The sequence below is a fragment of the Acanthochromis polyacanthus genome, chromosome 6 (genome assembly GCF_021347895.1).
Source record: "Acanthochromis polyacanthus isolate Apoly-LR-REF ecotype Palm Island chromosome 6, KAUST_Apoly_ChrSc, whole genome shotgun sequence".
Classification (NCBI taxonomy): domain Eukaryota; kingdom Metazoa; phylum Chordata; class Actinopteri; family Pomacentridae; genus Acanthochromis; species Acanthochromis polyacanthus.
The window spans coordinates 730,105-751,528 of record NC_067118.1 but is presented as its reverse complement, the minus strand read 5'-3'; the positions used below and the strand labels follow the sequence as shown (position 1 = coordinate 751,528).

At 37.1% G+C, this 21,424-nt stretch overlaps 2 protein-coding genes across 3 annotated transcripts in view; one reads left to right on the top strand and one right to left on the bottom strand.

The window, feature by feature from the left end:
• The window catches only part of LOC127534433 (tumor necrosis factor receptor superfamily member 14-like), a 219,590-nt gene that overhangs the window by 170,943 nt on the left and 27,223 nt on the right, over window positions 1-21,424 (bottom strand). The gene's annotated exons all lie outside the window — the stretch shown is intronic.
• LOC110945560 (tumor necrosis factor receptor superfamily member 14-like) lies at window positions 94-12,771 on the top strand. 2 transcript variants are annotated; one of them, XM_051949639.1, is made up of 10 exons: window positions 94-667; window positions 4,037-4,169; window positions 8,849-8,942; window positions 9,787-9,912; window positions 10,306-10,461; window positions 10,954-11,041; window positions 11,149-11,330; window positions 11,441-11,475; window positions 11,562-11,622; window positions 11,706-12,771. In XM_051949639.1, the coding sequence occupies exons 2-10, from the start codon at window positions 4,128-4,130 to the stop codon at window positions 11,708-11,710; spliced, it is 789 nt and encodes a 262-aa protein (XP_051805599.1). In that variant the 5' UTR covers window positions 94-667; window positions 4,037-4,127; the 3' UTR covers window positions 11,711-12,771. The 2 variants fall into 2 exon arrangements, with proteins under 2 accessions (XP_051805599.1, XP_051805600.1); XM_051949640.1 differs by lacking the exon at window positions 94-667 and adding an exon at window positions 3,426-3,555.

Sequence of the window (21,424 nt, the reverse complement as noted above, 5' to 3'; positions counted from 1 at the left end):
GCACACTAACAGCATGAGCTAGCTGCAAAATAAAAATGGTTATCTTTACCAACAGCAAGCCTCTTCCTTCACTCCAAGAACACAAACACAACACCCATAAACCAATGTAAAAGAAAAAATATATATAATGCCTCACATCAAAGCACTGCAGTTGGGAAATAATCTAAACTGCTGCTCTTCCTACACTTCTCCTACTCCTCCAGCTACTGCTATTTCACACCGAATAATACTAACTAATAATACTTACTGAATAATACTAACTACAACTCGCTCTCACTCCTCTCTCCACAAACGCCAACAACACCCACAGTGGGGCTCGAGATCTGAAACGTTTTTATGGGACAGCGATACGTTGAACGAACCAATCACGTGATCTGCACAAACCGAGGCCTCGTTTGTCATCGGTCACGTGACTTTTTCAGAAGCGACCCAAGCCTCGAAGCGAAGCTTCATCTGACACGCCCACTTTTACTCGAGACACGCCTCGATGCCTCGGTTCATTTGTCCCATCACGAGCTTTCACCTGAGCCTTTCTTTTCCGGCTTTTTCCCTTCTGAAGAGGTGCTTGTCGTGTTCACGCACAAGATCTTATTTTTAGGTGTATTTCAGATTGAAATTATTTTTTCTGCTTGCCCTATTGCGAAAGAGATTAATCATCACATCGACGGTAAGAGTCCTGAATTTATGTCTGACTGTTATTTGTTAAAGTATCTATCATCAGTACATTGTATATTATGTACTGTATATTGTTAGAATACCGGTTGAACTTCTCAATGTTCCAGTTTGTGCAGAAAACTGCAGCAGAATCTGGTTTTATTTACTTTGTGTCCAGACTTTTGGGGAGAACTGATTTCCTTCGGGGCAGCAGCATTAGCTCAAAACGCGTTTCTGTAGAAAAGAACCTGAGAAAACTGCAGCGTCTGCCTGTTTACTGTGTAACCTGCAGAGTGGAGTTGATTTTAATGTAGGAAAGAACCAAGAAAGTAATCTCTAAACAGAAATCACACTGTTTTCTGACTACACCTCGACAGTCAGTGGTTGAATCTGTAAGTGGGGAGCTAAAGCAGCAGTGTAACTCCGTAGCTACTGGACTGATCGTCGATACGTTGCCTCGCCTCCACACACTGCGGTCAAGCCAGCCGCCTCTCGTTTCTCCGTAGTCAAGCCAGCCGCTCCTACATTTTCAGTGCGCTCTTACCGTCAGCTTACGGTAAATGCACGACCGCGTAGCAACTATTTCCGGTTTAAAAAATAAAGCGCTGCATTCGCAGATGTATTATACAGCGATGTTTTAAGTAACTGACTCAGCTTAACTGTTAACTATCGAATTGTACGGCTAATATTTACACTGAATAAATAACTTGAAGTATAAGAAGCTGAAAACTTGTTTATCTATCTGTCTGTCTGTCTTAAAAATGGTGAATTCAAATAAAAAGTGATGTGTGTCATCCCGGTGATCTATTAGTGTGATAATAAAATAAATCTGAGTCGAAAAGTCAAATGATCTGGACCGTAATGAGAAGACATGCTGATATTTACATTAAAAAATGTTTAATTTTTTGCTTTAAAATCTTTTAAGCCAAACTATTTCTTCTTCTTTGGCGTATGCTGACCAGGTAAGATAGAACTGATTCTGCATTAGTTTGGGGTCAATATGTCACATGACCTGCGAGCTATTGAGCAAAAAAGCTATTATTTACTGTAAAAAAAACTGTTAAAAATCAATAATGACCTAAAATCAAATATAAATTGGCGTATATTGACCATCTTTAGTAGCACTATCATTCTGCATTAGTTTGGGGTCAATAAGTCACATGACCTGTGAACTATTGAGCAAAAAAGCTAATACTTACTGTAAAAAAAAACTGTTAAAAATCAATAATGACCTAAAATCAAATATAAATTGGCGTATGTTGACCATCTTTAGTAGCACTATCATTCTGCATTAGTTTGGGGTCAATAAGTCACATGACCTGAGAGTTATTGAGCTAAAATGCTAATATTTACTGTAAAAAAATTAATAATAAATTCATTAGGTATCCAAATGGAATAAAAAGTGGTGTGTCTTGATCAGTCTGTTTCATACTATAATCCCAAATAGATTTGGTGTCTCTGGGTCACATGACCTGGTAGCTATTGAGCTAAAATGCTAATACTTACTGTAAAAAATTAATAATTTCTGCCTCACGTAAGTTAACCTTTAATTATCAATGAAATAAGTATCCAATCGACTGAGCAGGTTACACACGTGCTGCTCAATATCCAGAACACCATTTGGAGTCAGAGTTGTGCGATGGGTCGTTTGAAAAAATGCAGAAAAAGGAAGAGCAAAGACCTGACGTGACGTTATGTTACATTATGTTATGATACGTTACGGCACTCAAATATAGGAATTTGTAGTTCATAGATTCTTTGTCACACTTAGAAACATTAAATGAACATTTGGACACAATATGTTTTGTGAATTTTTCATGTATTTTATACCGTAATTATGAGCATTACAGCTCTATAACTCCCAGGTCATGTGATCTTTTGGCTAAATAGATTTAGACCTGGTTTATTACTCAGACTTTATGCTTGCTTTTGGAGACTATTAATATTTTTTTAATAAGTTTTTAATTCATTTCAAAATCTAAATATTAGCCTTTTAGCTCAATAGCTCTCAGGTCATGTGACTTACTGACCCCAAACTAATGCAGAATGATAGTGCTACTGAGGATGGTCAACATACGTCAATTTATATTTGATTTCAGGGCATTATTAATTTTTAAGTTTTTTTTACAGTAAATATTAGCCTTTTTGTTCAATAGCTCTCAGGTCATGTGACTTATTGACCCCAAACTAATGCAGAATGATAGTGCTACTAAAGGTGGTCAACATACGTCAATTTATATTTGATTTTAGGTCATTATTGATTTTAACTGTTTTTTTTACAGTACATATTAGCTTTTTTGCTCAATAGCTCTCAGGTCATGTGACATATTGACCCCAAACTAATGCAGAATCACAACCCTACCTTACCTGGTCAGCATACGCCAAAGAAGAAGAAATAGTTTGGCTTAAAAGATTTTAAAGCAAAAAATTAAACATTTTTTAATGTAAATATCAGCATGTCTTCTCATTACGGTCCAGATCATGTGACTTTTCGACTCAGGTTTATTTTATTATCACACTAATAGATCACCGGGATGACACACATCACTTTTTATTTGAATTCACAATTTTTAAGACAGACAGACAGACAGATAGATAGATAGATAAACAAGTTTTCAGCTTCTTATACTTAAAGTTATTTATTTAGTGTAAATATTAGCCGTACAATTCGATAGTTAACAGTTAAGCTGAGTCAGTTACTTAAAACATCGCTGTATAATACATCTGCGAATGCAGCGCTTTATTTTTTAAACCGGAAATAGTTGCTACGCGGTCGTGCATTTACCGTAAGCTGACGGTAAGAGCGCACTGAAAATGTAGGAGCGGCTGGCTTGACTACGGAGAAACGAGAGGCGGCTGGCTTGACCGCAGTGATCTGTTTCCATATGTAATTTCATACATGTGAGTGATGGAGAAATGAATTTTCGACATAGCTCCGGTATTTAGCCAGGCAGGCAGCTTAGCAGCTCAGCTAGCAGCTCGGCTAGCGAAAAGTATGGGGCAGCTGGCCCCCTCCCCGCGTCAAAGTCCGCCCTAACATGCTGCTCTGAGACCAGAAACATTCAGATTTATTCCTGAATCAGGCTCATCTGAACATCTATCAGTGTTATAAAAGGAATTTTGAAAGGAAACAAACAGATGAAGTTGAAATAAAGTGAACTTTGAGCAGCTCATCATGATTCAATGATCTGTTATTGCTCACTAAAGAGAAGTAAACATTAAGCTGCTTCTTAACAGCTCTGCAGCTGCATGTTGACACTTTAAACTGTCTTTTCCTGCACAAATCTGGTACTAAGCAGGTTAACAATGATTCTGTTCCCCACAGTAACCAGGTTTCACTGCTGGTTAGAACAGTTTTGATCTGGTTTCTTTCTGCTTCCAGAGGTTTTCCTGCAGCTGCAACTCAACAAATCTCAATTCTCAGTGCATGGTGTCTTCAGATCAAGACAAGCTACAACTTTCAGCCTGACAAAATGATTTGGAGAAGAACACTTTTGACGCCTGCAGTGTTTTTGGTAAAACAAGTTTGTATTTGACAATCAGTCATTTATTCATCAGGTTTCATCTCCTCTCCAACGTTTCTGTACTCTTGCTTCATTTTCTGACGTTGTTCTTTCTGATTTTCCACATACATGAATAAAATCAGAAACTGAAGCTGCTGTTGTGTTCATCATGTGAGGTGGGAGGAGACAGTTTGGTGAAGGTGATGTTAGACTGAGGTCCAGAAATATCTCTGGCAGTGCAGTAAAGTAGGAGGACGTCTGACTTTAACCTGTTTGACCTTTGAGGTTCAGATGAGTTCAGTGTATTGTGAACTTTGGCATCACTCCACCCTAACAGAGCCACACTGACAACTGTCACACAAATGTGACCTCAACAACACTCATGTGACTGAATGAATCAGACTGTGAGACTTGTTGCTGGTGTTTCTATAAGTGATCAATAAATGTGGTCTGAATTAGGGATGGGAATTTCGACTAATTTCTGAACCGACTCGTCGCTAATTTTATTGGCGACTAGTCGGTTCGGAAAACTTGCAATTTAACCCTTGAAGCGCCAAAGTCGCAATATTGCCACAAGCAACATTGCTGAACATAACAAGCCATAGCTTCAAATATACTGCCTCGTGTGCCTCATGTACTGTACACCAGGAGATGGCGGACATCTGGAACTTCAATCTGAGCATCAGTTGTGGACGTGTTTTTGTGGCGAGACGAGGGGGTGTTACGGAGCGGCTGTAGTATGACAGTCTTGGTCAAATCATACACTAACTATATTGTTACCGACAACGCCACCTGGGGAATTTCGCCCCAGGAAGTAAGTTTTCAATCAAGTTCACCCTTAAGGCACACAAGTTCGTTTTACTCAGGGGCGAGGAGACACGTTTCCATTCAAAAAAAACATATTCTTTATTTAACAGACAAGTTAAAACACTAAAATACCATTCACACAGGGACAAATGAACGGGGGAAACTAAATTAACGCTGAGGCTTACCGGGGTGTGTAGGCTACAGGTTGGTGGAGAATCCCCAACCAAAAATATAAGCACCCAGGCACACGTGACAGTCACACACAGCACACACTCAGTGAGGAGACCTAGAACCCAGGGAAGCACAGCACACGAGAAAGGGGGGGGGAACCCCGCCACCAGGTCACCTCCACCACCACCGGACCTCAGCAACTAAAGGGAACAACAACAAAAGAAATTAGTGGGGTCACATTAACACAATTCAATTAACAAAAATAATAACCTCTGCCCAGACAAAATATCAAAACCAAAAGAAATTAGATAACAGATTAAGCAAACAGGCAGAGAAACTGAATAAAGTAACTAATGAGAACAAAAACGAAAGAAATAAACAAATGTGGAGAGGGATCTAACCCCACTATTCACAATCGCCACATTAAAATACCTACATTAAATGCCAATTAAAACCTTGGTGCAAAAGCAACAACCAAGAGACAAAACAAAAGCAAAAGCAGCATAAAAGGAAACAAAGACAAAGCAGCAGCGGTCCCCCGTAGCTGGTGGCTATGTATGTTTCGAGTTCTGGCCGCAAACCTGGTCAGCAGATGCTGACGTCACTCACGCACCATTTGCAGACGTCACTCGCACCATTAGCAGAGGGATCTGAGGACCCGACGAATCTGTCATTAATAAGTTCGCGTTTGTATACAAAAATCAGAGAATGCAGGAAGCTACCTACCAGTTAGCAGGTCAACCAGTATGACACACACACCACGAAAGAGGGAGAGGGTACCGCACAGCTACCAGCGTCCACCTACAATCAGGCTATAATTAGCCACGGTAATTATCAGCCGTGTAACAGGCAGAGAGGAAGACACTCACCACAGCAGGCCATTCAGATGACACACACACATGAGCCTGGAGAGCACCAAGTCGGCCACTCTGTAGCACAACACAAAATCATTAGCTCCCTGCTACGCGAGACAAAAGCATCAGGTGAGCAGACAAGCCGCGTTACCTGTCCGAAGCAAAGCGTCCGGTCCGGAAATGACATCACCTGTCAGGAGCAGCGAGAGAGAGATGGCAGGTAGGGATCGCCCCTCTTATAAGTGGGTGCGCCTCGGGTGGTTGGCTATGTCATTGCCAGTTAGGCATGACCACCCACTGATGCCTGTACTGCCACATTTTCATTCAAAGTTTTGGAGTTTACAGAGTTTGAAAACCGAGGAGACGAGGCTCGCCGTCGGAGCGTATCAGAGCACAAGACGGCACATTTTAGAGTGAGAAAACTCACCAAACCGAGAGGTCTGGTCAATGCTGACAAAGTACTTTGTCAAGTAATGGCTTACTCATATTCTGAAGAGGAATATTCACCCTCTGATGAAGATGTTCAGTCGTCCACTGAGACAGAAAGTGCCGCTGTGTCTGTGCGTAACGGCAGCAGGTCGGTGTGCCATGACAGTCCATGAGCAGCACATACTGGAGCCGATGATTTGCTTCGGGGTGGCAGGAAGGGATGTGGTGGGTGTAGCTGGAGTGGTCAAAACACCGCAAATGATGAGGGGTATAGCAGGGTTTGAAAAAAGAGACAAGCATATGCTACTGGCAGGATCAACCAGGTAGCCCAGACGGGACGAGCGAGCGTAGAGCTGCATGGCGGCGCCCGGTCGGGGACAAGGTGCATGATGCTTGATGCAGCGTTTAACCGACTCGTAAAATACTAAACGTTTAATAAATGAGTAGATGGTTAAACGATTAAAAGACTAGCCGCGCACATCCCTAGTCTGAATGTGGTTTTGGTTCATGCTATATACTTTATAGTAAATTCCTATGAACATTCTAGAAATAGTTCGTGAATCTCAACAGTATTATTGCAAACAAATGTACATATTGATTTATCCAGTTTCATTCTGTAACTCCTCCTATGAAGTATAACTTATGTGTGAGCAGTTGTTGCATGTTCAATACCTGCATAATTCAGCTGTAGTTAGAGATCATCATCACATGTCTTTATGGGTTTAACAGGAAGACAGCAGTACAGATGTGTTGCAGAGACTGTATTTCTCCCTACAGATGCTTTTTCAACACTTCAGGCAGTTTATGTTTGTTCTATATTCTAGAGGGCTCAGTATCGTTGCAACACCTCAAAAACCACACTGGGGAAGTGAAGTGTCAGCTTGAACAAACTCTGCAATGTCCTATATATATATATATATATATATATCTTTCTTTTAATACACATGAATTTATACCTTTTTAAACAAACGTATCTATATGGTAGACTTGTTGCACTGTGCATTTGCTGCTGGTTTATACACAACTATAATTACAACTTTGCTGAATAGCAGAGTAGAGCTGGTGCCAGACAGAGCAATTAAACTTAAAACTTGTAAAATGGAGAAGAAACATTTATTTATTTTCTGACCTTTGGGTTCATCCACTTGATTGAGTTGTTCCGTCTCTAATTGTGACAATAAACAGCAATTTCTCTATTCAAAAAAAGCTCCAATTAGTGCTGCTAGAAGAGCAACACTTATTTAATCAACACCATTGGTGGATTAATGATGATGTCAAGCTGTTGTGATTGAACCAAGGAGGAGTTTTCAGGGTCCAGACAGCTGAATCCACCAAACTGACTGAAGACAACATGTATTCTAAACATCATTTGATTTCCCCTCAGTAAATCCACTATGTTGGCCTCGCTGTGTGTCTGTGTTGACTTAAAGGATAACACCAGTGTTTCCTAACTTGTCCTCCATTGGATCATGTTCTTGGGTGTAAATGGGGGTGGAAATAAATGAACAGATAAAAGCCACACAGTTACAATCCAGTCTGGGACATTTTCAAACATTACTGGTTCACTGAGTGATTGTTTCTGCTGTTATCCTGTCATGCTTTCATGCTTTCATGTGCACTGATACCAGAACAACTTTGTAACGTCATTACAGTCATTCTCTCTGCAAACATGACGGTCTCTGTATGGACAGCAGAGTTTTTATGTGTTTGTAGCACAACTAACCACAGTTTCAGTGTCCCACCCTGGAAGTAGTCTGTGAAAGCTTTGCAAAGTCATTTTATTGTCCGAATTTTAAAAGGGTACAAACAATTAGTTGATATTTTTCATGTTTTAGGGGGTATCATGATTCACTTTCTGGACTCTGGATGAATCAACTCTTCTTCTGTGACATATTAGATGCAAATTTGACTGTAAAGGAAACCAAATCTGTAATGTTCTTATAATCACAATCTGAGCCTGTCGATGGCAAAAACAAGCACTTCAACTTTGACTCAAACATAATACAAACATAATAACCCATGAGATTACATTGCAGCTGTTTGGCGGCTGTCGGAAAAAATGTTCTTTCTTAATACTTGACCAATCCCAAACATTTTTTTCCTCTTTAATCATTTTACACTTGAGAAAGCAGAGAAATGATGCCAAAGTTAAAAAATACTAGATTTATCCTTTAAATGTCGTTTAAGTCAGGCGGATATGTTGATCTCGAGGTATTGTCGAGGGAAAATTTGGCTAAAATTAAAATTAATTCTCTCTGCTGCGTAAATCAGTTAAAGTGAAGAAAAATGGAAAAAGATTGTAATAAGTTGGCATTTCTGTCTGATAACAGGTAACTTCCTGTAACATCATCACCTCACCTCAGGTCTTCTTCTATGTCTCATTTTTAACTGAGGCTTCACTGACAGAAAAACCTTTTCTTATCTCCACAGATCATCGTGATGAAAGTCTTCACTGGTCACACTCTAACATGTCGTCCAGCAGAATATCAGATAGGGAATGAATGCTGTCCAATGTGTCCTGCAGGTAAGATCCAACTGGATGTTTTGGTCATCACATGTGACGTCCTGTCCTACAACATGCATCTGACAAATAAAAAAATGATTAAATAAAAGTAAACTATTTTTTATTAATATTTATTTTGTGAACTTTGCATTGTAAAAAACACACATTAAAATAGTCAAATGACAGTTAACAAAACAGTAAAATATATTAATTTAAATTAAGCGCAAAACCAATACATTTGTAGACATTTTTATTATATATTTTGAAAAAAAAAACACTATTACAGTATTTTCCTTCAAATATTACAATCAAACATTTTCAAGAAATGTAATTAAAATCTGCAGTCAAACTTTTAATTTGACAGTTTTGACCTAAATTACCATTAAGCCTCTTTAAATAAGTGTCAGAGGCTCAAAACTGTCTTATTTTGAAAGACACAGAAAGTAAGCTGTTGAATTAAAACACTTTATTTCAGTTTATTCAGATTGAATGTAGAATATCAATAAATGCATTCAACATAATAAAAACAAAGTTTGTTTATTTTGAAAGCAGAATAACAGTTTAAATATGAAAGTACAGAAAATTATAAAACGAATAAAATTTAGCTTAAAATGATCAGGAAAAGCTTTAAATTGATAGAATGAGCATTAACCTTTACAGCAAGAGCTGCATTTAAGTTAGAGATTATTATTGTCATTTAATAGCTGTTCTAAGAGAGTTATTTTCTGTAAAATTAAGATTTTTTTTACAGTGTAGCTTCATCTATTTGGGATAACAGAGTAGCAGGAAACATGAACTGTATGAGAGTTTAGTTAAAAGGAAGCAGGACTGTGTTAAACTAACTTGTTAGTTTTGTTTTCACCAGGAAGTCGAGTTAAAACTGATTGTACAGAGTTCAGAACGACATCATGTCTGCCCTGCCTCAAAGGAACCTTTGTGGAAAAACCCACTGGGCGGAAAAATTGTTTCCACTGCACCAACTGTGATGAAGGTTTGTTGATTTTTTTTTTTTTAGAGATGTTCTGGTTTAAACTTGTCTGGTTACTGCTTGTTCCTCTGTTATTGCTCTATAATAACTGAGGCAGCTGCTGAATATTGATGTAACAGAGTCATCACAGAGACGCAGTTTGATGAGTTTATTACACATGATTGACCAAAATGACAAACTCTGTGCAGAAACGAAAGAAGTCATGAAAAGACTGTAGGACCAGATTCTTTAAGTATTTCTATGAAACAATGATGAGATGCTGTGTTAGTTGCTGTAATAATAGACCAAACTCCCAAAAATCAAATGTTCACATGTTGATATGTGAAGTTACTTGAAATCAAATCCAAATGATCCATTTTCTCAAGTTCTCTGTGCATCTTCGATCTTTCCTGACAGGTTTGGGTCTGAAGGTAAAGACATCATGTACAACAACATCAGATGCAGTTTGTGAACCACTGGAGGGATTCTACTGTATTGATCCAAGAGGGAACAACTGTGTAGCAGCACAGAAACACAGAATCTGTCATCCAGGACAATACATCAACCAAAAAGGTTAGTATTTCTGGCAAAGTTTTAAATGAGAACAGCATAAATTCAGGGAGTCTGACCTTATTATAGTTTCATTTAGTTGTGATTTGAGTAAAGAAGCACCAGAATTAGACAGAAGGAAGATAAAATAATCCTCTGATCTGACCAACAGCTGGTAAAACTACATCGTCTACACATTTGATCTTTTCTTTCTCTTTTTGTCTTGAACCAGCCTCAACCATGTCTTCAAATTAATCACAAAACACAGTTTTACCAAAGATTCTTTGTGGTTCTTGCAGCTAAAACTAGACTTTATTAATGAATGTTTGCTGATTTGTCCTTTAATATTTTTCTTCTGCTGATTCCAGTCTGATCTTCTCCTCAGCAGAATGATTAACTGATTAAATCTGTTGGATTGTTGTTCTGTCTGCTCATCATTCATCATGTAACACTTTGAGTCCTTCATAATGTGATTCTGAAGTGGTTTCTACACATCTATGATTTGTGTTTGTGCAGGAACACCCTTCACAGACACTGTGTGCTCTGACTGCAGCATTGGAACATTTTCAGATGGAACATTTACATCTTGTCGGCCACATTTTCAGTAAGTGAAGCTTTAAATCACACATGGAGACACCTGACTTTTAACAACAGCAGAGAATCTGTTGGATCTGAACATGGTCCTGTAAAAATATCCTTCTGTCTTTACAGATGTGAATCAAACCTTCAAGTGATAAAACCAGGAACTTCTTCTACTGATGCTGAATGTGGAGAAAAACGTTCAAATGTCGCAGCAATTGTGGCTATTGTCTGTGTTTTATTTATTTTATTAATAATTGCTGCAGTAGTTTATTGGTTTTGCTTCAGAAAGAAGAAAACGTGTTTCAGATCAGGTGAGGATGACAGAACAATGAAAATGTTAACATGGTTTTTCTGGATGAGAATATTTCTGCCAAGTCATGACTCTGCTGATTAAGATGTTTTTCTTGGTTTTGTTTCATAGAAGAAAGAAACACAAATCCAGTCATTTTCAGTCAAGTAAGTTTGTTTCTGTCTTGTGTGTTCACTGTTTACAACACTTTGTTTGTCAGTTAAATTGAATCATGTCCTTATTGTTTTTTCAGCCTTCATTAGAAAATGGAGAACTATCACCATCAGAGACTGTTCCTATGAGAATATCACCAGGTAGGACAGCAGTGTGTTGTTCTCTGAAATGTTCATGAGGTCAATGAAGTTTCTGCTTTAAATGACAGTTTTTCTCTCCTCAGACTAAAACCATCTGCAGGACAACAGGTAGGACTCAGAGTCCTGCAGAGTAAAAGTACTTCAGAGTCCAGTTTAAATCCATCTGGATGCTGACACATCGTCTTTGCAGTTTACTGAAGTAAAACAACAGTGAGCTGAGTTTCCTGCTTCCTGCTGGATCTTTGTCTGACTACAGAAAACAAAGTTTCTCTGGAATACATCCATCCATCCATTCTCTATACACCGCTTTATCCTCACTAGTGTCGCAGGGGGTGCTGGAGTCTATCCCAGCTGACTCGAGTAAAGGCAGAGGACACCCTGGACAGGTCACCAGTCTGTCACAGGGCTACATATACAGACAAACAATCACACTCACATTCACACCTACAGACAATTTAGAATTATCAATTAACCTCAGCATATTTTTGGACTGTGGGAGGAAGCCGGAGTGCCCGGAGAAAACCCACGCATGCACAGGGAGAACATGCAAACTCCATGCAGAAAGATCCCAGGCCCACCCCGGGATTCAAACTGGGGATCTTCTTGCTGCAAGGCGAAAGTGCTAACCACTATGCCGCTGTGCAGCCCTCTGGAATACAACCGATGGAAAATAAATTTATAGACTCACTGACTCCATTGATCTTCTGCTCACAGTTGGAGCAACTTCAGACTGAAGCTGGACTTTAAATGAGGACAAACTGCTGGAACAGAAGATAATGTGACTTTTTCTGCAGCATGATGGACTAATGGCTGCCATGAGGTGGAAGATTTTCTGAACAACTGACTGTTTTATGAAGCTGCACAGGTTGTAAATTTAAACCAGTTTGTGGTCAACAGCACTACAGTTGCAATCATTTGGGTTTTTTTTTTCATGTTTTTTCAGTTTCTGTTCCTCAGTTTCATGCTGTCAGTTTCTCTTTCCAATTGAGTATACATTCAGTTTGCTTTTTTGTGTAAATATTGTACAGATTTCCATCTGCAGATGGAAATTAGCTTAAAGCTAACTGTGGAGCAATGCATCAAATGGAAACATTTATGTTTAATATTGTACATGGTCCCTTTTTAAATAAACTGATAATAATAAAAAGATTTATATGAGCCAATCTGCTTTTATACACCTTTTTTTTTTTTTTTTAATATTTAAGGCAGAAACATTTTGAGTCAGAGGCCACAGAGAGTCAGAGCAGATAATAAAGCTGAAATGTGTCTTAATATTTACAGATTTGATGTTGACACTGTCCCTAAAGGATAATTCTAGTTTATTTCCACCTGTTGTGTTTCCCATTAATGTTCCTATTGTGGCTCTATGAGTCATACCAACTCTGTTCTCTCCACCTCTAATGTAGCAGGAAAACGAGGATTCACACAAAACCTGGTTTTTATATGAATCATTTTATGTTTAATTTCATTTTATTTTTTGTCAGATTAAAATGAAACATAAATTTGCTGCTTGGAGCTACATTTTTAAAACTCCAGTAAGGATCTCCTCCTCCTTGGATTCTTGCATTTTCATCCATGAATGTCGGTTTGTTTACATATGTGAGGATGATCTTCTGGAAGTTCTGCAGCTAAATGCAGTGATGGATCATCTGTGGACCATTATGAGGAAAGTCATGGATCATTTTAGTTTATTGCAAGAGGAGTTCACAAATAAGACACTAAAGCAAAATTGAAGACGCCACTTAAAGGATGGAGGCAGAAAGATGTCAGGAAACTGGTGTTGTCCTGCATTTACGCCAGATTTGGAAAATCTCTATATGACAGCTGGTAGCCTAGTATTAGTTAATAACCTTTTCTCTAATCATCCAGACAGTCACCATTTTTCAGTGTAATATTCAGAGTTTACTGGTTCATGCTCACATTCCTTTTACTTTATCTGTAAAACTAGAAAACTACAAGTTTGAGAGTGGATCTTCAACCTGTGTGTGTCCTTCAGCTGAGTGTCTTTTCTATCATGTTCATGTGAAAGTGAAAGCAGTCTGTATAGGATCTTTATTTTTAGCTTTAATATACTTTTGCATTTCTTGCCTCATTTGTTTCCAGCTGCTCTAATATGTAAATATCTCCTGTAATATCTGACGTTCACAGTGAACTTCACAGCTCAGATGCAGTTTCAAATAAAAGTAGAAACATGAGTGAAACGCTTTATTTGGTTTGGAGCCTCTGCAGTCAGTGTAGCTTTAACAGTATTCAGCCCACATTCAGACAGACTGTGGGAGGTTTACATTCCTGTGATTCTCAGTTCTGCTGCAGTGAGCTTTGTGCTGTGGTTTTTACTTACTAGTATGATTGTTGTTTTTTCTGTTGTTGCTTTCGTTTTAGTGTCACAGGCTGCTGAAGGCCTAAAATGGAACTTGAACCTTGTGAGTCACACCTATGGTAACTAGACCAGAGGAAACCAACAGTGATGAGGGCTCCTCCCTAACATGCTCTAATGTTTGGATCACATTGCAGGCGGTGGTTGTTTTTACTAAAACTGGAACATCCAGTTCTACTCACTGCACCAACAATTAGAATAAGATGGAAAGCAACCAAAAGCTTCTGCAGCATCATTGTCATGGTTACAGCCAGTCAGAGTTTTAATTTCATTTCTTGCTTTGCTGCTCTGGTTTAGTTGGTTCATTTGTTTTTGGAACTATTTTACTAACTTTGCCTTTTATATTGTTAATGTTGACCAATTTTTGCATTTGTTTGTCTGCATCTTGTATGTAAAAAAAAGGCCTAATAAACATTTAAAATAATATTTATTCAATTATACCTAACAATATGAACATACACACACACACACACACACACACACACACTATTATGAATTAGTATCTTAATGGCATTTAACTGAAAATAAAATAGAAAAACATTATGTATGGTATATAATGTACAATTGACAGGGGGTGTATATATTTGTAGATTTAAATTACAGTGTATATTATAATATGTAATATATGATGAGGAATTTGTGTTTTAAAATTGCATTTAACAGAAAATAAAATAAAAAAATGTTCTACAGACAGTGCATGGTATATAATATATAAATATAACTTAGTATTTTAAAATGGTATAAATAGAAAATCAAATACAAAATTGTTTTATCGACAGTAACATACAATTGAAAATGTGTACTTTAAAATTGAAAACAATATAAAAATATTTTACTGACAGTGAATGTATATAATACATAATGATAAATTTGTATTTTAAAATTATATTTATTGTAAAACAACAAAATCTTTTTATATACAGTACATGGTGTTTAATATACATTATGAAAATGTATTTATAGTGGATTTGATGGAAAATGAGATAAAATTATTTCATTGACAGTGTAATGTACAATTATATATGTATATTTTAAAATTGAAAATAAAGTATAAAATGATTTAATATGCAGTGTATGGTGTATCATATACAATATGAATATGTAATTTAAAATTGTATTTAATAGAAAAAAAATTATAGACAGTGTATAATATGCGATTATGAATTTATATGTTAAATTAGTATTTATTCTCCAACATAAAGTTTTTTTCTAGACTGTGTATGGTATTGTTGTTGTGTTGTGAACGAGTATCGTACCACACCTGACGGACAACGCTCCTCGATGTGTCCTGAAGGTATGAACAAAACTGAACAGAGCAAAAAAAAAAAAAGTACGGCTCCGCCCCCATTTTGTCACCAAACATCTTCTTGTTTTCTGACAAAGCCATTCCCTTCATGTTTGAAAGGAAAGCCGGTATGAAACACAAACATGCCTGCTGGAAACAAACTACGTCTGCAGACAGACAGTTCTGGTAATGAATGCTTCTTGGTAGATGAATATGTCATAAACCACACACAAAAGCTGTGGGTGAACACATTCAAAGACACACCTTGTAGTTCCTTACCTTACTGTACAGCATCCACTTCGAGTTAAAACCATTGAAACCACAGTTAAACCATATTAAATATTAAACAAGCGTTTTGTTGCTAAGTAGTCATCTAGCACGTGTGGCATGACCATACGGTCCGAGCACTAATAGTTCATGGCGGAAGTGGCGTCAAACTAAGCGGACATGACAAAGCAAATATATATATTAAATAAATAAAAGAGGAGCACGTTGAATTTACATCATCATAATATCAGTCAAACATCCTCACTGAACTGATGTGAAACTCTTTCTTTTGTAATAGATTGAGAAATTTCCTCTGCATTTCACTTCAAAACTCATCACAGATCGCTAGAATTACTTTTGCATCTGCCGATTCATTCATTTGTATGAATTCAGTGACTCGGCAAACGTGAAGTTGTGGGTTTTTCATATTAAACATGTGTCAGACTGACGCTGCAGCAGTGGTTAACTCTGCTGACACAGATACTCTGCAGATTAACATCACTGGAACGCATAAAGTGCTGTTTGCGTACAGATGTAGCAATAAATAAGAAGACTGATGCTGTAATTCAGTGTTAAAAAGTAAACATACGTCTGTTTATTTTCTCTGCCAATAAAGTCTGCCACTTTATTGACAGACTTTATTTATCTTCTGGTATCCCAGAGACACGGGTCTACATGGTGAAAATCTATTTCAAATTAGAAGAAATCTAAGAAGAAAAATTCAGTACTTACTTTTCCTCTGCTTTGTGAAACATAAACTAACTCATCATGCCATCTGCCCCCTGTGGGACCAAGAACAAAAGACTCATTATTGGCTATTACAGACCACAAACCACAGGATGATTCAATGTTGACTGAAAGTGCATTCAAGTTATTTAGAAGTAGGTCAGACAGAACATTTGAAAATGTCACCTCAGCGTTTGACAACTTATACCGGATATTTTTCACAATATATTGTTATTTTAGACAAAATGATCTTCAGTTACTCCTTCTGAACCTCAAGCAGTTTCTCAGATTTGTTTTTTTGTACTGTCACATTTTTAGTCACCATGGGCTCATTTTTCACTATAATCTAAAGTCCTGTAACTCTATGGAAACAGAACAACCATGGCTAGAAGGAGAGAGAACTCAGAAATGCCCCGTGTGTAGTATGGCATTGGTATAAAAAAACAAACGTGCAACATCATCAACGTGTGCAACATTTTCTCAAATACCCACAGGTGCCACCAATACTGGCATAACATGAAGCCTGGAGTGGATGTTTTATGTTTTAACTTGTTTCCATACGTGTCTCTGTTCTGCATAAAAACAGCTTACAGTTCCGCTCAAAAATCCCAAATTTGTTGTCATGTGACTTTTGGCCACAGCTGAGTTACAAATGACTTCACGGTTGTTCTGCAGAACATCACATTTTTAGTTTTTTACAGAGTATAATGAGTTCAAACTGTTTGTATTTGAAGACTGGCGACCTGTCCAGGGTGTCCCCTGCCTTCACCCAAGTCAGCTGAGATAGGCTACAGCCTGTAATTTGGGTAATTATTTTAAAACCATAAAACATGCCTTTCAAACCCGCCAGTCAGCAGGTGTTGGAGTCAAAAGGGTTCATTAAAATCTTCAGATTAATTAAGAAAAAAAGAAAATCATTAATGCTACAGTGCTAACAAAGTCACGCTAATCTGAACTGGTATAGGTCTGCCCAGTTATTATCACCATGGGGCAATAACTGGTAGTTAGCAATAGAGGTACTTATTGTTGATGCTAAATGTCACTTAATGTATTTTTGCCATGTGCAGAGCTCATTTCAGCCTGTTGCTCCTGAACCAAAAGCATTTTTTTACTGGCACTTTGGAAACAGTAAGTGAGTGTTTTACTCATGTTTTTACGGAAGAGTATTAGGGCCACCCATGAGAAAAAAAAATGAGAGGGGGTAGAATTTTTTTTTCAGCATGAATTTTGAGAAAAAAGTCGAAATGTCGAGAATAAAGTCAAAATATAATGTCGAGAATAAAGTTGAAATGTCGAGAATAAAGTTGAAATGTCGAGAATAAAGTGGAAATGTCGAGAATAAAGTGGAAATATAATGTCGAGAATAAAGTTGAAATAGGATGTCGAGAATAAAGTCGAAATGTCGAGAAAAAAATCAACATACAATGTCGAGAATAAAGTCGAAATATAATGTCGAGAATAAAGTTGAATTAGGATGTTGAGAATAAAGTCAACCTTTTGGAGGTCTGCAGCCAACTGCTCTCGCCTTTTGAGACTAACAACCAGCGCACTGCTTCTACAAAATGCCGTTCAGTCAGTTAGATGAACTAGTGAAATTATACTTCAGACTCGGCTTTAGTAATAAAGAAATACTTTCTCTTTTAGCCCACAGACATACTGTAGTGATAAGTGTTAGAACTTTGAAGAAATTGATGTGATGAAGTAATTGGCTATCACTTTGGGGTCATTGTTTGTTCTGTATGCCTCCATCCATACGACATAGCGACTAAAACCGTCAATACAGCCATTAATGGCAATTCCATATGGCTTCAATTTATCATACGAGTCCATGTTCCACAGCACGTTGGGACCTTTGTTGCAATAATGGCTGTGTCTCTCATAGCTCAGCGCATTGAGCTGTTGCTTGTGGTGTGGGTGGTGCTGGTTTGAAACCCAGTTGTAACATTTTGTGAATTTCTCTTTGGAGATTAATAAAGTATCTATCTATCTATCTATCTATCAAACGGCGCGCCCGCCTGAGCTCCACACCTTCAGGATCAAAGAACTTGATTAGCTGTCTTATTGTATCTTGTGATACAACATATCCCCTCTGAACTGCGCGCAGATGCAGCCATCGGGAGCCTTGCATTTGTCCATTACCCGCTATTTCAGCTTGCACGAATGAGGCCACCTCTTCCAACCGTGTGTGGTTTATCCTTCGGAACAGTCGCAGTTTTCGGAAAAGTCTCTTCAAAGTTCTAACACTTATCACCACAGTATGTCTGTGGGCTAAAAGAGAAAGTATTTCTTTATTACTAAAGCCGAGTCTGAAGTATAATTTCACTAGTTCATCTAACTGACTGAACGGCATTTTGTAGAAGCAGTGCGCTGGTTGTTAGTTTCAAAAGGCGAGAGCAGTTGGCTGCAGACCTGCAAAAAGTTGACTTTATTCTCGACATCCTAATTCAACTTTATTCTCGACATTATATTTTGACTTTATTCTCGACATTTTGACTTTATTCTCGACATCCTATTTCAACTTTATTCTCGACATTATATTTCCACTTTATTCTCGACATTTTGACTTTATTCTTGACATCCTAATTCAACTTTATTCTCGACATTATATTTTGACTTTATTCTCGACATTTCAACTTTATTCTCGACATCCTATTTCAACTTTATTCTCGACATTATATTTTGACTTTATTCTCGACATTTCAACTTTATTCTCGACATTATATTTCAACTTTATTCTCGACATTATATTTCAACTTTATTCTCGACATTATATTTTGACTTTATTCTCGACATTTCGACTTTTTTCTCAAAATTCATGCTGAAAAAAAAATTCTACCCCCTCTCATTTTTTTCTCACGGGTAGCCCTAATACTCTTCCGTATGTTTTAGATGCTGCTGGCTCGTATTAGTTTTCAATGCACTGTTTTCATACTGTGGATACTGTTACATGTGATGTGGAAAGCAAACCAGGTTGACTATAGATGCTATTTCATGTGTTACAGTAGTCAGTTCTGAACAAATAAAGATTTACAGTGGTTTTACTGTTAACATGTGTGATTGTTTTTGTATATTATTTGGTGTCATTCAAGTAAAGAGTAAATACAGTTAAATAGTTAATATAGTATATATCAAATATAGAAATTCATTTAAGACATTTAGTACACGGATCACATTAGTTTTGTGAAATAAAAACCTAATTTTCAGTCATATTGACTGAGCATTCCAATTGTATTTACTCAGTCTTTTCAGTGGTTTTGACTTAGGGTTGCTGTTACATTAACTTAGGCTTTTAATTTATCTACTTCATTTTTTATGTAATGCTACTAAATGTAGTCGCACAGAGCTACTTGAATTTTTAATCATATTTACTCAAATTCCTAAATTATATGTAATCAATTTCACAGCTTCAAAATTTGCTCAATTTTTTTAAGTGTAAAAATGTTTCACCAAATAAATTGAGTTTATTGCTGTTTTAGTTTTGTCAGTAGTCGCTAAAGTATTCCCTGAGAGAGTTTGCAACCGCTTCCGTTTGTGGATACTTCCTGTTGTAGTTTTCCGCCTGAGAATTGTAGTTCAATTTGAGTTTTGGTGGAGTAAAAGCATTGCTTTTACAGATCTGATTGTTCATTTCCCGCACTTGAGCCTTTTGACCCAGCGTGAGACCCAAAACGCAAATTGGTGCACAAAGTGTCCATAAAGAGATGTAAAGTGACCAAGATGTAGCACAAACTTGTAACAACAATAAAGAAATGCAAAATGAGACAGGAGTGGCAAAAATCAGACACAAAAATGTCCAAAAATTGAACAAAAACAACCCTAAACAGGTGCAACATTAAGAAAATGAGACAGAAATTCAGCAAAATCAACTAAGAAGATGAACAATTTTAAACAAAACAAAACAAAGTCAAAAACACACAAAATGAGCAAAATCAATCACAAAATGCTCAAAATTAAGGCAGAAAATGAACAGAATGGAACACAAAATAACATGAAAAGATGCAAAATGTTTAAAGACAGACAGAAAGACACAAACTGACCAAATTAAACACATAATAACACAAATGAGACACAAAATAATGGGAAATCTTCAGTCACCAAACTATCCTGACTGATTTTATTCAATATTCTGAAGGTTTTTACACAGAACTTTGTTCATATATCATTTACAATCTGATTTATACAACTTTTTTCCCCTGAACACACTGAAATGTCCAAAATGATCCAAATAAGATGGAAAATGACCAAAATTGAAGAAAAACAACATTAAAGTGGTGCAAAATTGTTAAAATGAGAGATAAAATAAGCAAAACAGAAGAAAAAAGAGATGAAAACTGAAGCAGAAACGGCCAATAAGTCACAGAATAGAAAAACAGACATGTGAAATGGGCAAAAGAACTAACAAGATGAACAATTTTCAAGAAAAACACAGTGAAAAATACACCAAATGAGCAAGATGGAGCAGAAAATGGTGAAAATAAAGGCAGAAAATGAGCAAAATGAAGCAGAAAATGGTGAAAATAAAGGCAGAAAATGAGTAAAATGAAGCAGAAAATGGTCAAAATAAAGGCAGAAAATGAGCCAAATGAAGCAGAACATGGTGAAAAAAAGCAGAAAATAAGCAAAATGAAGCAGAAAATGGTCAAAATAAAGGCAGAAAATGAGTAAAATGAAGCAGAAAATGGTGACAATAATGGCAGAAAATGAGCAAATGTTAGCTTGTCAGTGTTGTGAAAGCGTCAATCTAACATGTCAGTCTGTACTTTGATATTTAGAGCTGAGTTGCAGCTCCTTGTCTGGACTTGTGTCTTACCTGAATGTTTCCTATCTGGCTGAGGAGGCTTCATTTTTCTGTCACAGTCTTTGCTCATAATGTCTTCACAAGTTTCACACTTGACCACAACTCTGGAATATCTCCAAGGTTTGTGTGTTAAACTGACTTTCTCAAGTCTCCAAATGTTTTTCTTCACAATATGGAATGTGCTAACAGTTGTTAGCTCTTCTGGCTGACATCACAATGGACTTTTTTTAAAAAAAAAAAATACATTTACTGTCTTAGTACTTGTACTCTGTGCAATGACAGTAAAATTGAATCTAATCTAATCTATAAAATGATAACAATGAGACAAAAATGGCCAAAATGGGACCAA